Source organism: Ammospiza caudacuta, chromosome 7 (assembly GCF_027887145.1).
Source record: "Ammospiza caudacuta isolate bAmmCau1 chromosome 7, bAmmCau1.pri, whole genome shotgun sequence".
Classification (NCBI taxonomy): domain Eukaryota; kingdom Metazoa; phylum Chordata; class Aves; order Passeriformes; family Passerellidae; genus Ammospiza; species Ammospiza caudacuta.
In genome coordinates this window covers 33,094,399-33,111,104 of record NC_080599.1, presented here as the reverse complement: position 1 = coordinate 33,111,104, position 16,706 = coordinate 33,094,399, and the positions used below count along the sequence as shown (strand labels likewise).

Below are 16,706 nucleotides of genomic sequence, written 5' to 3'. Positions count from 1 at the left end.
GGGGAGGATGCGAGCAGGACGGGGAGGCGGCGGTCCAGCCGCGCCCGCCGGTCCTTTCCCCGGGGGCTGCTCCGGCCTCGATATCTCCGTTTTTGAAGGGATTAAAAAAAAAAAAAAAAAAGCTCGATTTTATATCGGCTTAAAACCAGCTCTGCCTTGTCGCAGAGTGATGGGCAGTTTTGCCGATTATTCACCTAGTGCAGTTTGTCCAGTTCATTAGAAAGAGTTGACCAAGCAAAATGAGACGCTTATGAAAGACCACTGAATGTATCCTACCTGAATTTCATGAGAGTTTAAGTGTTTAAAAGTAAGGACTTCTATTGCTAAGGTAAGTATGTCAGTTATGGTTTGGCTTTTTAATTATTTCTTTTTTTTTTTTTTTTTACTTTTGGAGTTAGTACTTCCTGTGACGAGAGATTCAGTATTAGCACCACTGTTTGAAGACAACCACGTAATGTTTGCTCCCACAAAGCACTGTAGGTTTGAATGATGCTGGAAAAGATTGTACAGGCAGAAAACTGCTTTGCAAGACAGTGGACAAAAACATGACAACATTGGAAATAAATAAGAATTTAAATATCTCCCTTCCTAATTCAACCAACTATGCATCTTACCTTCTCCACCCATCACCCCCCTCCTGCCTCTGGGTGTATTTGAACTGCTTTTACTTTTCTTTTTGGTATGATGAAAGCAGTCAAGAGGGCTGCTGGGCTGACTATTCTTCTGGAAAAACCTGTTTGCTCCTGTGGTGCAGATCAGCGTGGAGAGCTGGGCTGAGCACAGTTCTGAGATGATCCCTAATTTTAACCTGGCCTTGTATTCCTGCTGTCTCACAAGTGCCTGTGTCCCAGGGCTGCCAGCAGGGCACAGCAGCCCGGTGCTGAGCACCTGTGGTTTGTGAATCATTTCCTTTTCCAGCTACTTTCTGAGTTTGCTAAATTTGCGACATCCGTGCTGCTGTTTTCTTCCAGTCTGAATACTTGACAGGCCCCGCTAGAGGTTTTGCCATAGTATAACATTCTGTGTGTTTTATTTGTTATTATTTACTCTTGTAAGCAGTTTTAGAAATAAGCTTTCGGGTGGAAAGGCTAAAAATCGGTTTGCTTTGTATGCCCAGTATTGGAAAAGGTTAACGGTGGATTCCAGTGAAAAATTAAATCAGAGACTGCTAAATTCTCCTTACAAGCACACACTCAGTGCTTTGTGCTGTCTTGCAATCAGTTCCTGTCGCAGTTGAAGTTGATTTCCTGAGGCAGCCTCATCCCACCTCGGTATCTGGCTTCTGGGGCCCACAGCAAGGAGCTGTGACCGGGAGGGGGGGCAGCATCCGGGCTGGGCAGGCCGGAGCCTTGAACAATGCTCAGGTGGCCTCAGGGCCCGAGGGACAGCACGGGGACTCCCAGAATAATGGACTGGGTCACGGTGCTGGGAGGAGCAGTTCCCCTGATTGTCCACTGACCTCAGCTGCGACTGCTTGAAGTGGGCCATATTCACGGCCAGAAAGGCACTTCCCAACCCAAGGCTTTCTGAGAGCTCTGGGAAGTAAAAAAAAAAAAAACCTCTGTTGCCGTCCAAACAATTCACAATAACAGGAGCTAGAGTTCAATTTTATAGTTTTTTCCTCTTTAAGGAAACCTGGTAGAAAGATGCTGTCCTCATTGTCAGAGTTGTGAAGGGCAGGGGAGGGCTGGTTGTATAGTAAAGAAAACACAGAAAATGAAACAAGTGACCTCAGGAAAAAGAAACCTTCTAAATAGTTTAAAGCCTTTCTTAATAAGTCAAAGAAGACATTCGCCTTCCAAAATAATTTGTCAAAGAACTGTTAACAAGTGTTGGATTTCACATGCTCAACACAATGGCAACTTTACTCTCTTCTTCATCCTTGAGCTGTTCACCCATGGATTTTGTGCAACAAGACTCTGTTGCAGATTCAAGCTATAGTGCAGTGACTCTGTTGGGTTTGTGTTTCTAGGACCTCTTTCTGGTTAGAAAGATACTAGGTTTGATTCAGCCTCTTGGCCACATGTGATTATGTCATTTGTTCCACTGCTTTCATTCATAACACAGGGCAGGCCCTTCTGCCTTCCCATCCCCAGGCAGGCAAAGTGTGTTAGAGCTGTCTTTCAGCTGTCAGACCCTAGGTGAGCTTTCTGTCGCTGTATTCATTCTGCATTTCAGTGCCTGGCACATGCAACTAATCAGACACAGCATAAACTTTACAACTGTGTCATTCAGAGAGTTGTAGGTTTGGACCAGGATGAGGGTTTGTTCAGAATTTTTCCAGTACAGAGTTTCTGTACAGTCCCTTTCTCCCTTGAAGGATTAATTTACAATCTGGTGTTTGATCTGGTCGGATTCTTAAAAGGTAGGATAATGCCATGCGTGTGCTTTGCACATTTCCCACTTGTTTGGGAGAATTCTGCCTTAAGGATGGCAGGATTCTCCCAAACAAAGATGCCATAAGGATGTATGTTTTTTCTTGGTTTTAAAGTGAAACAAAGGCCCCTCCTGCAGCACAGGATGGCATCGTTCTCCAGGGCAAGTTGCTAATGCGCTGTTATGATGAGTGTATAAAGTTCCACTGAATTTGAACCAGAACATGTAAAAATATTTGGTTCTGTACCACAGTATTAAAAATCCATTTCTCTCTGTCAAAGTAAACTTTTAACTTTTCCATTGACTTCCAGATGAGCAGAATACAGCCTTTTATACCAACTTCTCATCCTGGGTTGACCTACCATGTGCTGAAAATGGAGATGCTAGCTCACATCTCCCTTTGGTGGCAATAGTACATAGTGACTTTCTATTGATGAAATAACCTAAATTCAACAACCCTACAGTAAGACTGCCAGCTGAGAACATTTCCAATTTTATTTACTTATCACTGAAAGGAAGGTGGGAGTTTGGACTAATTGCTTGCTCTGGAGCATATGGTGAAGCAGAGCACAGGTCAAGCCCTGCCCTGAGCGTGCAGCAGTGTAAGATCCTGATACTTGTGCCATTTACAGCAGAATGCAACAGCTCAGAAGTGCAGGTTGCTGCCAGAGGGTTTGGTGCTCTGAGTAAGGACCATTATAGATCACATTTTCCAGCTGATGTGAATGTTTGATGAGCTGTCTCAGGGGTAGATAGTTTTCACCAGTGTTCACAGACAGTATTCTCGGAAAAGCCCCTTTTTAAGTGTAATGTGATTAAAAAGAGTATTTGCTCTTTGCAGTCATTTAACCATGATGACATAATTTCAAAGACTTGCACACCTGCTGTAGTGTTGTCAGAATCCCCTCTAGCAACTGCTTTTATCTCACAGTTTAGGCTTGGTGGAAACTGCATTTTTTTCTGTTTTATGCAGCAACAGACTTTTTGGTGGAATGAGGTTGCAGCTAATCCCCCTTTGGTGGTCTATGGATGGACACTGTCCTGAAAAGGTCCAGTAGAGAAAATAGTCCTGGTTTTCCAGTTCATGATCTTTAAAAGTCATCCTATGTGAATACCAATTCTGATTCTGTAGTTACTAGTGTATCTCTTTGAGCGGGTGTAGATCACGTGCAATTTATGTGCTTTAATTTATCTATTTTAGTCTTTCTTATTCTTTCAGGGATATGGATGAGACCATAAGTTTATTTTTATTGTCAGGGATTTTTGTAACAAAGGATGATTTGGAGGAAGAAAATCCACCAACTGCTTCAGGCTGAGAATACCTTTATGTTTATCAAGGTGTTTTGGGATCCATGTTTTATGAGACTATCATTAAGTTTTATAAAGTTCTTTTGCGTTGCAGGCAAGTAGGAGCAAAAAAGATTATTTGAAAAAGTCTCCCAAATAATGAAAAGACGAATTCTTTAATGTTTTTGGCTCACTCACTGCATAAAATGTTTTTAACTAACTTGTCAGATGATTGAGCTGCTTAAGACTCAGAATGGACCTTTTGTGCTTCCTGTCCCAATTAGGAATTAATTTTTAATTATATCAGCTGAACATTTTTAAATATGAGCACTTGTATTAGCCTCAGGCACCTATTTTTTGGATGAGGAACGGCACTGATTTGTGTACTATTGTCTGTTCTGAGACATTTTAACAGCATTGTTTCTGTCTTCATTATCTGAGTATGTTAGATAGTGTTTGTGGAAAACCTGGTATAACTTTGGTTAAAACTTGATGTGATTTTATTGCTTAGATTTGTCTCAATTGTTTAGATTTATTTCAGGAATACGAAAATATCACTTACTGGATTGTTACTTGCTTGCTGCTTTGGTTTGCTGTTAAAAGCTTTTACTCACATTAAAACCATTTTGCAGCTCTGGAAAGAGAGCAGGCATCTTGAGTGATAGCCCTGATAAACAAAGAATGTTATTTCCAGAGCTGAAAAATGGTAAGTATTGCCTTTGAAGTAGTCTTTGACGTGGAAATGTGTGGAGTGTACTTCTCTTTAGATTTGAAGAAATAGCTCAGCAAAGCCAAGGCTCCACACAGGCCCATGTGCTTGGTATGGAAAGAACTCCTGTTGATTTCACTGAGACTTTATCTGGCAGAATCTTGCATTGAACATTTTTTTGTCTTTAGTCCAACCAAGCTGAAGTCAAAGAGCTGCTGACAATAGGAAGTCTTTTTGGTGTGTAATACATGAAAAAGTGCTATGACTCAGTTGGAACTAACAACAAGGTTATTGTCTGGGATTCATTGCCAAAGCAGCACTTGCTGTATATGTAGGTGGAAATTGCAACATATATTTTGAAATGCAGTTTATTAAAGTCACTTCCTCTTCATATCTTCTTTTTACAACTCTTGTGTCTCCTCTGAGTTCTGGGTTCGGGTCTCTGAGCTTCCACTGCCACAGCAGATGGTACCAAGAGCAGAGCAGGGGCATTTGCTGCTGCCTCTGAATGCCCCCACGCTCTCTCCTGGCTGTCAGGCAGGAGGGCAGCGGAAACCTGACTGGATGTTTGCAGTGTGGGCCTCAGGAGCTTGGAGGGAAAGGAGTGGGCAAGGTATTCAGCATGCTTCTGGAAGTTACACCCTTTCCAGTTCTCTCCAGCACTAAATCCCCCGTTGGCATCTTGCCCACGGTTGTGGTCCTGCAGAGGTGCAGCTCTGGGGGAGCTCGGTTCTGGCAGCTGACATAAAGGAACACAGCTTTCCAGCTGTTGGATGGGACCTTGCTGGAGTTCAGGTGGCACAGCCTAGCTGTCCCCAGTCAGCTGGGGAAAATGAAAATGAAACCCCTTCCCTACTCTGAACAGCTGTCACACAGGGGACACGTGTTTTGTAGAACCACCAAACTATGGGTATTTGAATAATGTCTTCTGTGAGCTAATTGTATTTTGTCTGTTCTCCAGATTGGTAAACTAGTACCAACTGTGACCTTTAATTTTGGTAATGTGTAGTATGAAATCAAATTCACTTCAGTGCCTTTGTAGGGGAGTTCTGACAATGCTGTCAGTTTGGATTCAGGCATTGCAGAAAACTGAAAAAAGCTATGTTATGATTTTGTAGTACTATTCATTCATATTTCCCACCAAGGGTACTAAAGAAGGTGGATACCTTTCTGTTTTGCAGCTAGAGGTGGTGGCATGGTGGGTTGATGTGGTGTGCACAAGCTGTCCATGTCCATGTCCCACTGGGGGCTCCTGACTCTTTGTTGTTCCTCCAGGTCACATTTCCTCACCAGCTTCAGCCACAAGGACATGGATTTGTTTGAAAATACTGTAAACTCATGGGCTGTTAAAAATAACTGTTTGGATGCAAATGGTTTGTTTTTAATGTCTTTCCAGTTCCTTTACATGGGATTTATGTTTAAGAAACGGCATCATTTGTTTGTACTTCTTACTGGAGAGTGATGCTACGTCTTCCCATGAAAATCTCCATTGCAGTCAGCGGAACAAAATGGAGCCATCATGTTTCAAACAGTGGCAACACAAGCCAGTGTTCAAAGTTGTTTTTCCAGCCAAAAAGTTTATGCCTTTTCAAAAATTATTTTTAAAATTGAATTTTATATTACAGGAAACACCAATGGCAATAAAACCTAGCAGGGAAACTGGTCTTCTGAAATGCTGCAAACACAAGAAGTCAGTAGCAGAGGTTTTATTGTATGTTACATGGGAACTGACCAAGCACCTACACTTACCAAAATGCTGGATATTTTGGTCAGTGCAAACATGTAGCAAAATAATTACTAAAACTGAATGTCAGGGTAGATAACACATTATTTCACTGCATGTACAATGTGTGTGAGAATACACAGATAAGAAGGGAACATAAACCTCTTGGGAATTAGGAGTTACTAATTCCAGTCCTTATCATCCTATTCGCCCCTTTGTCTAATCGTAGTTTCCCTGGCTTGGTGTCTTGTCCCTGCATCTACTTTTAGTCCTGGTTAGGTGATGAAATGAAGCAGGTTCTTAATCTGTCATCTGTGGTGCCAGCACGGGCAGTGCCAGGAGCTGTGAGGGGTTTCTGGGCACACGCTGAAAATGAAGTGTTCATGTGCTAACATCAAAGGACACAAACCCACAGTTTCCAAAGGTTTTTAAATTAGCCAGCTGTAGGCAGCTGTTCACACTGTGTTCCCAATAGACAGGTCAAATTTTGGGGCATGGGTGATCTGAAAAGTTTTAAATACAAAGACCACAATTTTTGTAGGGTTCACATCCAATTTGTTTTCCTAAGCTTGTTTCTAGAATGGTTTCTAGAATGGAACAATTGCTGGCTAGATCTTTGTTCAAATTCTGTGTTAAATTACACAGGTTTTTCCTTACAGTTGTTTTGGGCACTCAGTCCCACCAAAAAATACAAATTTAGCAAAGTTATATTCAGCAGAATATATGACTGATGATAGCACCAAGCCATTTTCACGCCAGGCTGTCTATCAACTGTCTAGAGGAGATTGTTGCCCTAAGCCCTGGGGCTCTGCACAGACCAGTGATTTTGTTTAAATATCCTCTTTGGGAATACATCACCATCAACCTGACTGCAAAACTCCCTTACTCATGCTTGTTTAACTGTCTTGGTGTGCAGTTCCAAAGCAGGTAAAATAGGAATGCAAAATTCTGCTTCTCAGTGCAGCCTCAGGCCCTGTGCTGAGAAGCACTCCAGCTTAACTTCACCTCCTGGCCCATGGCAGCTGAGGCCAAACAGCACAAAACACTTGAAAAGTGACTTTATGGTATTTGTGTAGAGTAACAAATGTTTACAATGAAGGATGAGGGGTTTGGAGTGTGCAATGCCTTGTCCTGTGTAAAAACCCTCTGGCCCCTGCACACATGGCCCACAGCCCTTGGGCTCTGCTGAGTCCCTGCTGCCAGGTCACAAGCTTGTTTTGTGTTAAATATGAGCTGTGCTCTGTTCCTTTAATGAAGATGGATGTGCAGTAAATCATGTATGGGAACCAACGCAGAGATCTTGCAGCACTATTCCCAAAAGGCATTTCATAATTCACCCTAACATGAAGTATGTTTAAAACAGCCAGGAGAGCAGCACTGGCCTAGCATTTTCTCCTTTCAGTAGATCTCTGATGTGAAAGACCAAGCAGTGCCAGTCTGAATTGGCTCTTGAGGACATCTGAGCTTTGGCCCTTCTGTTATACTCAGCTGGGCTGCAGTTGTGGTCCTGCAGCCTCCAGCCCAAGGCTCCTCATGCCAGAAAGCAAGCTCCTTCCCTAGTGGGGATCACAGCTGTTCCTCTGCTACCTGGGGCTTGATTGAACTCTGTGCCACTCTTGGAAGATGGTGATGCTGATCCTGCATCTGAGGAGGATTGGTGGGATGTCAGGGAAATGAGGTTAAATGTCAGCAGGCTAATAATTTAAACATCTTTTCTAGTCAGCTTAAGAATTCCCCCTAACTTTTTGTGCTTCCCAGCTGCCAATATCACTATTTCTTTCTCCTCCAGCTATGTTCCTTTTCCTTTTTCCCTCTGGTGTGTAATTCATACCCTGCCCTTGCCATACCAGCACTTTCTGGATGATAGTTGCCTGTCTGACATCCAGGATGATAGTGCCCCAGTTCTGGTGCACAGCTTTGGCTGTTCCCCCAAAACAAGCAATGGGTGACACTGGTTGCTTCAAGGCATGTGATGTGATTGAGTAACCACTGGTGGAAGGACAGAATGGCCAAGGGCTTGACTTGAGGTGAGTAACACCTGTAGCATGGCAAACACAGCCCTGGCAATGCTGGTCTCCTGCCTGAGCACACGAAGCAGCAGTGACTGCACTTGTCTGTCCCGTGAGGCTCAGCAGGGCACACAGACAGGCTCTTGGGCTTTGCTGGGCGGGGAGGCCATGGCCAGGGCATGGGCTGGCAGCTGTCTGTCACCCATGGGGTGACACCGAGCAGTGCCTAGGGAGGGGTGAGGAGCAGCTCTGGCAGCACGGTGCAGACAGGCCAAGCATCGTCATGGTGGGGAGCTGCTGGGGCTGTGCCTCAGTGAGGAACTCTGCTGTCAGACCTGCCTGGCTGGGACTAAGGCACAGCCTCCCAGTTACTCGCTTTGTTTTGCTCCCTGTGCTGCTCCTAATTGCCGTGTCTCTACAGGCTGTGCCTTGAGAGCCTGGGTGGGGCAGTGGGAGTGGCACAGACTGGTGTCACTGGTGTCCCTGGTGGTGCGGCTCTCCCAGCAGCGTGACTCTTGAATTCTCCTGAGGGCTGCTCCAAACCGCTCCCTGAAATGAATGAAGCGACTCTGTGAGAATCTGCTTAAAAATAGCCAGAGTCACCTAGCGAGAGCTGGGGCCTGGAAGGTGCTGCAGGCCAAAGGCAGCTTTGTTCAGGCTTGTCCCAGAGGGGCTGTTTCCTGTGCATTAATGTTTTTGCTTTGGGAGAGTCTCTCAGGACACAAGCTGAATGCAGCCTAATGAGGGGGCGTGTCATTTCCGTGTCCCCCTGTATTTGTCCATCCGGCACGGTGTGTCCTGCCTCTGACCGGGTCCCTTGTGTGCCAGGGCAGGGCACAGCACTCGGTGGGCACGAACCGTGCTGAGCCGGGCAGCTCACGGCTCACAGTGCCGACCTGCAGCACTAAGGCAGCGCCAGGGCTTGTCCCCAGGGCTTGTCCTCCATGCTGTGACAGTGAACTGTGCCAGCCGGGGCACTGCGGTCCCTTGGGCTGCTGGGGCTGGTGGCAGCCAGGCTGGTTGGTGGAAGCGGGGCTGGTTGGTGGCAGTGGGGCTGGCTGGTGGCCGTCAGGATGGTGGCAGTGGGGCTGGTTGGTGGCAGCCGAGCAGGCTGGTGGCAGTGGGGCTGGTTGGTGGCAGTGGGGCTGGGGGCAGTGGGGCTGGTTGGTGGCAGTCAGGCTGGTGGCAGTGGGGCTGGCTGATGGCAGCGGGGCTGTTTGGTGGCAGCGGGGCTGGTTGGTGGCAGTCAGGCTGGTGGCAGTGGGGCTGTTTGGTGGCAGCAGGGCTGGTTGGTGGCAGCAGGGCTGGTTGGTGGCAGTGGGGCTGGTTGGTGGCAGTCAGGCTGGTGGCAGTGGGGCTGGTTGGTGGCAGTGGGGCTGGCTGGTGGCAGTCAGGCTGGGGGCAGTGGGGCTGGCTGGGGGCAGTGGGGCTGGCTGGTGGCTGTGGGGCTGGTTGGTGGCAGTGGGGCTGGTTGGTGGCAGTGGGGCTGTTTGGTGGCAGTCAGGCTGGCTGGTGGCAGTCAGGCCCCCAGAGCCCCCGTGGGCAGGAGGTTCGTGCATTGGTTTCCTTTCACTCTGCAGCGGACACCACGCGGATTGCCCGGTGCCCCGGTTTTCTCTTTGGCAAGAGCCATCCTTACTCCCAAATTGTCCTCACTGCTTTCCTGTATTCCCTCAGATATAAACCAACTGCTGAGAGGCCGGTTTGCTCCGCGCTGCAGCGCTTCACAATCAGCCTTTGATTCAGTCTGTTGGTTTATTAAGTCTAATTTGGTTCCAATACTTTTGTCTGTGACTTGGATCTATTTATTCTCCTTGGCTCTTTTAGGTCACATCAATTTGTTGTGTCTTGCCCCCAGTCTCCTGTGCATTAGCTGATTCCTGTAGTTGGGTTTTCTGATAGAGTAGGTATCACACTTGTGCCTGGATTCAGGTATTTAATGTTGTTATGACATATTCATTTTCACTCACCAAGTTTTCTACATTTCTTAAAAATTTTAAAATAAGAATCACTACTGATTTATCTCCCAGTGTTCTTCTGTTTTTTTTTTTCTTTTGTTTGTTTTGGGATTTTTGTTACTTTTTTCTTCCTGTTTGGTTTTTATTATTATTATTTTTATTTAATCTGGTGAACCCACAGCTCTGTTCTACGGCACTGCTTAACTGTTTTTTAATCCAAGTTCCTTTTTTATTTCCTTCTGGTAGCTGAATAGCAGATGATTTATCTCATGTACCATTTTATTTTCTCTAGGGTCTGAGGATTATTTAAAATGCAAGAGAAAAAAAAGAACATATTCTGGTTTTAATTGAAAAGAATTTCCAATATCTAGAGCTCTAGTATTTACTAAAGTAGGTTAGAATAATACTTTTTGATAAGTTAGATGCCACATTTCAGCTACAATGTACAGTGCAATTAAATAATATGTTGAATGTGAGTGAACACAAATTAGTAATGCAGTCTTAGTCTGAAATGTTCAACCAGCTGAAATGTTGAACTCCTTGTCTTTTATCTCCTTGTTACAAGGAGAGATAAGAAACTTCAGTGCATGGTGTGCTGTCCCAGAGTAAATGGTGTGCTGTGACTTGGGCTGCAGTGTGACTTTTTAGCATCCCTTGATTTGTTCAAATTGATGGTTGACTAAATCCTTTTATTTTGTGCAGACCTGGTTTGTGTGTGATTATAAAGGAGTCTGGTAGTGGTGCACCTTTGGGTGTAGCAGTGGGAAAGACCTGGGCTTTGGACATGGCCAGGAGGGATTTTCAGGATTGCTGTGTGCCGGGGGGACCTGCTGTGTCTTTTCTGAGGTCTGAGTTGCTGCTGATAGTTGTCCTTTCCATCCCTGGAGAAGCCAGAATGAAAAAAAAAGCTAGAGGGAAGTGGGAGATAAATGAAAAGTGACTTGGTGTCATTTTGTTCTGCGTGCAGATGTCAGCAGTGCTGGTTAGCCTAGGCTGCTCTGCAATTCTTTCCAGCATTTTCCTTGATTCTTAATACAGCAAGGGGAGAAGCAATAGGGTTCCTCCAGTGAGTGTTGGAAAATGGTTTTCCTATTTCGTCATGTTCAAGTGCCATTTAAAGTTTCTGCAAATATCTTTTTTCCCCAAAGCTAAAAAATCATCTGTCAGTAGATGTTGTTGGTTTATTTACTGTTATTTTATGTGCAGTACTACTATCATCATTCAGTGATGTTTGTTTTCTTTTTTAGCAGTAAAGGAATACATTAGTGGCAGACAGAGTTTGATGTTGGTGCTGGACATCACCTTCCACCCCCAGAGATGGTTTTCTAGGGGGCCTTTGTGTGTGCAGCTCTGCCTCTGCTTGGCCCATTAATGGGGGTAAAGGATGTGCACTCTGCTAATGAGGAGTCATGCTATGCAAACAACAGCCTCTGAAGGGAACAAGGGATCAGGGCAGCATGTGCTTGTGGTATCAGAACCTATCTGCCTTCATCTAAATTCCCCACACATCACTTAGGAGAAATAAAGCAAATATATGATACAACAAAGAGCCCTAAAAAGACATAGTGAAACCTATAAAAAACAACAGCCAAAGGATTTTTTGGTCTGAAAGCTGTCCCTGCACAGTAATTTGCAAGATAGTTTCCAGTCCCATCTGCTGTCAGGCACTGCCCTGATTCAGTGCTGATTCAGTTCACCTTTCATAACACCATGGCTCAGACCCACAGTTGCTTGGGTGTCTAACCAGTGACTCCTGGGTCTCCCCACATTTCTGTGCATGTGAGCACTTGTGTTTTATCAAGAATCTCCACTGCAGGAAACATAATTCTGTCTTTACCTGACATTCAAATTGTTTATCCTTTTGAAAAAAACACCTTGCAAATAGGATTTCTAGGGGCTGTGCCATCAGAATATGAAAAAGCACTCCTGAGCCATTATTGCAGGGCTGGGAAGAAAATGTGGTGGTTTTAAAGCAATCTGTTGATAGGTATTCTTGGGTGTATTGATGGCATTCCACTCAGTCAGCCAGCTGGCCTCAAAACTGAGCCAACAGTAGTATATGTGTTACAAAACTTTGAGCAGGGCTGTTGCATGGCAACTGCTTAGCTAACATTTGTATTAGTGGATTCCTTTGAGAATTTTCGAAGTTTTTCAGTGCTTGATTGAAAAAAAAAAAAAGCAAGCTTACCAGCAGCTACTCAAGTCACCTGCATTTTATGTGGAAATGAAAAAGAGAGGGGTAATTCCTTACCAATGGCAGTGAAATGCATATGGAATGGAAGACAGATTGTGTATGATGTTCTTCAGCTCAGATGCCACTGGGAGCTGCCAGCAGCTGAAAGAGTGCTGGGCATGTACTTAAAGCTACATGGAGCACTTCTAATTAATGAGATCCACTTTTGCCACCAGTATTTATAAAAGAAGAGTGAAAGGCAACAAAGGTTTGTCCCAGCAGCCGTGCCAGCTTTTCTCTGCTGGAGAAGTATATCTTCCCTTAAATGCCTGCTAACATTTGCAAGACAAGCACACAAAAAGCAGAGTTGTGGTCCCTGGCTGCCTGCCATTTGATAACAAATGCTGCATTCCTCTTCCAGCACTGCAGCAGTTCAGGCCTGTTGGCAAGGGTGCTGCCAAGCCTCTGACCTGGCTGTGTGGTGTCAGGCTTGCATTGCCATCATTTTCACTGATGGTCTGTTAATTTGAAAGTGGGATGGAGGACAGCCTGCCTTCATCTTGAGGATTGCCAGTTGTGCAAGAGGTGTGTGTGGGTGTCACCTGGCATTGCAGCCTGCGTCCTGGGGACAGACTTTAGAAGGACAGGAATCTGAGAGGGGATTCTCCTGTCTGGCCAAGTAGTGCTTAAAGCGACATAGAAGGGTTGCAAGAGGAGAGGGGTGCAAGAAACAAAAGTTTTTATGCTACTCAGCTGCAAAGCCCCAGCCTAACTACGACCACAAGTTCCTTTTACAGACTTCACCTTATGCCTTTGGGGACTGCAGTACCTCCTGAGGACCAGATGGGCAGGCAGAGACAGAGCAGTCCCTGAGAAGGTGCCAAAGGGAACATCCTTCCACATGTGTATGGCCAGTTAGTGGGGGTCAGTTCTAAATCCTTAGGATGGCTGTACCCTTGCAATGATTGCAGCCATTAAGGCTTGAAGCATTCCCTTCCTGTTCCCTGGCTCTGAATGAACTGAATCCAATAAGTTCCTGAGCAGCCTCTCAGCAAGTGTGTGCTTATCACTAAGCCTGCACAGAAATGGACGTCACCAAACCCACATTAATGGGTCCCAGTGTGCAGCTGAATCAGGATTATAGACTTCCAGTGTTACTGTGATATGAACTGATTGTGATGAGCATTTATGATGTTAGTTAATGGACAAATTTCATTAATTGTCCTTGGGAGTATTTTTGTTACATTCCCATCTGAATTTATCTTTCCACTGTAACTTACTAAGGAGTTTCAGTACTGGTTTCGTCTCAGGGATTCAGTTACACAGTATGCCGTAGGCTTTAGTATCAGTTGCTTTGCCTGTACATGCTCATGTGTTAGCTGATTTTTCAGAGGACATGATGATGTAAGCCTGCACATCTGAGGTGAAGATAAAGCCCTTGATCTGGCTGTAGTTTTGGTTACCTAAACCACTTTAGGAACTTGCATTCAAAACATAGTAGATTTAAAATTGCAGTGAGTATGCACAAAAATATTTCAAAGCATTCCTGAAACCACTATGAATAAAATGGAAGTGAGTGAAACTTGACAGGTAAAAAGGTGTGTGAAGTTTGAATGCAGGACAAGCATTTCAGCCAGACCTTTGAGATCACAGCTAATGTGTGTGATGCTGAACATCTCTGTCTACAGAATGGGCTGATTTTCAAGGATGCAGAAGGCCTCACTGACCCATCAGAGATGGCTGGAGTTAACAGGGAGAGGGATTTGCCTGCCTGCATGGATGGCATTGCAAGCTCTCCCTTCCTCCCTTCCAGGAGCTGTGTGGTGGCAGCACGAGCATCCCTCTTCTGAGGTGGGGTGTCAGTAGCTGGGAGCTTCTGTGCCACGTCTGGGGGTTCCATTTTCAGAGGAGGCTCTTCCACTTGCTCTCACAGGGTGAGGGCTGTGATGTGCAGGGGCTGAGCTGGCCGTGCTGTTTTGCAGGAGGATGATTCCCGTGACCGAGTTCCGGCAGTTCTCGGAGCAGCAGCCGGCGTTCCGCGTGCTGAAGCCCTGGTGGGATGTGTTCACCGACTACCTCTCGGTGGCCATGCTGATGATCGGCGTCTTCGGCTGCACCTTGCAGGTGAGCACAGGCACAGACTCCTGCCTGCTCCTGGGCTGCTGAAAGAACACCGCAAACGAGTAAGGGCCTCGGAAGGATGCTGTCCCATCTTGATTTTCTCTTGGGCTCACTGTGAACAAAGCAAAAATGTGCTGGTCCCAGGATTAAAGCTGTTTAAGTAGCAACATCAAATAACACAGACCAGACTTTTAGCAGCTGTGAATCAGCAGACTTGCATAGAGTCAATGGAACTGTGCCAACTAAGATAAGAGCTGTTGGTTTGGCTGGTGTCTGCATCACTGTTTTCACCTCAGTTTGGCATAACAAAACAGATTATCAACTTCAGTTCTTTTTTGTTACCATTTTTGCTGTTTGAAAGTTTAAAAAATGGAATTCTGTAATTCCTGTTTTTCTTTATTTGGCTGATGTTAACATTATTTCTGTCATTATGCTTTTAAGAGATTTGAAATTAATGTGCTGATTTTATTAACGGCACTCATGGCTAATATTATGTCTCTTCCATTCCAAAATGTCTCTGAGGATGCTTACACATAAACAATTGACATTACTGTCAGTCACTGTTAGTTACATTTTGCTGAGGAGCCAAAAGCAGAAAAGAAATGAAAAATACTGTTTGGGATGACTCTACAAAAATATAAAGTTACAGTACTGGTTCAAGCATGGATCTCACATTTCATGGCATGACTTTGAAATGGAGCTAAAGGGACACACTGACAGAGCTCTTATTTCAGAGGAATTTGCTCACTTACATGGCCTAGGATTTAGATATACTATGTCCCAAATTTCACATTAAATCCACTGTAGTTTGGCCTGTATTCTCCATTCTCAACTATTTTTAGTTGATACAACATTCACGTTTAAAAATCTCTTTATATAGCTAAATTTTCCATTAGTAGATGCTTGCTTAACCACAAAGTAAATCATCTGTTATATCAGTTACCTGTTTTAAGTTTACCTGCTTGATTGGAGAAAGCACACTGGAAAATAGTGTTTGGAAAGACTGAAATAATAGACAAATGGTTTGTTATTCCAACTTATTGTGAGATACATAAATCCAGGATGTAACTGTGGGTGTATATCACAACAGCAGACCCTTTACAGACATAAATTAACTACAGAAGTTTTTGATGTGTTTGAAGTTTTTGTTGTGGCACTGATACTGTTAAAAACCATGTGTGGTCTTATCTCAGCATCTCCCTACACCAGGGTGGATCATCAAGGATCATCTGATTTTGGTAGCTCTCATTGGATACCTTATGTTTAGTGCTTTCAACAGCCATGATGTCAAAGAGTACATCTGCACTGCATATATGTTCTTAGTTTGGGCTAATCACAGGTGGTCATTCAGGGCAAGTAAGAGAGCTCCTTGGTTTTTCACATGGATTGGCATTTTAGTTCAGACCTGTAGGGACCCTTGCATTGAACTCAGAAGTGTTATCCCAAATTAAACCAAAGGCACTTTGGCCTCAGTTTGTCAGCATGGATGACCATCCCAGATTAAGAAAACTTCTTTGGTTTTTTTTATAGACAGACTCAAGAACAGAGCTAGATCATTTCCCCCAGGTGTGTAGCCCATCCTACAGAAGCCCCTCATAGACAGGGACTTTGGACAAGGGCATGTAGTCATAGGACAGGGAGTAAGAGCTTTTAGCTGAAAGAGGGTAGGTTTAGATTAGCTATTAGGAAGAAATTCTGCACTGTGAGGATGTTGAGGCAGTGTAACAGGTTGAAGTTCCCAGAGAAATTGTGGATGCCCTATCCCTGGAATAGTAGATTATCTTTAAGGTCCCTTCCAACCCAGATCATTTTATGATTCTATGAGGACTCTATGTGTATGTGTGAGAAACTAAATAAAATTTATGTCCTTTCACACACAAATGCCATCAAAGAACTGTCCTTATCTGTCTTTATTAAGACTGAAGATTAATAATGTCCCTGCATAGATAAGGTCACATTAGCTCTTTGTCAGCAGTTTTTGGTGTGGTAAGACATCACAGTGTGAGAGTGTAGCCACATGAATGCAGTTGTGCTGCTGTCAAGCCTAAGCTATCTCTGAACATCATGTAGCCAGGATGAATACACCTGGCAGTGACAGTCTGTCTCTGGGGAGAGCAGAGCAGGAGATCCCTGGTCTTTTCTGGAAGCATTCCCCACATTTCTCCTTTTTCTGAATTGTGTCAATGCCCTCTTATTCAAATTATGGAAAGCTAGCTGTAGATGGAAAGGGGTGGCCTAGTTCTTGGCATGCAGAACAAGAGTCTTGTTGAGAATAATAATAGTGCAGCCTGTGGGGACAAGTAGCAGGCTGTGTGGAGGAATGCCTGGCAGCTGGAGGTGCTCCAAGGAC

At 44.6% G+C, this 16,706-nt stretch overlaps 1 protein-coding gene across 2 annotated transcripts in view; it reads left to right on the top strand.

Annotated features, from left to right (window-relative positions):
- LRRC8C (leucine rich repeat containing 8 VRAC subunit C) overlaps positions 1-16,706 on the top strand; it is a 38,361-nt gene that overhangs the window by 610 nt on the left and 21,045 nt on the right. For both annotated transcript variants that reach the window (XM_058808436.1, XM_058808435.1), the window contains exon 2: positions 14,218-14,359. In XM_058808436.1, coding sequence (XP_058664419.1) covers positions 14,222-14,359 — 138 coding nt within the window. In that variant the 5' untranslated portion in view covers positions 14,218-14,221. The remainder of the gene's footprint in view (positions 1-14,217; positions 14,360-16,706) is intronic.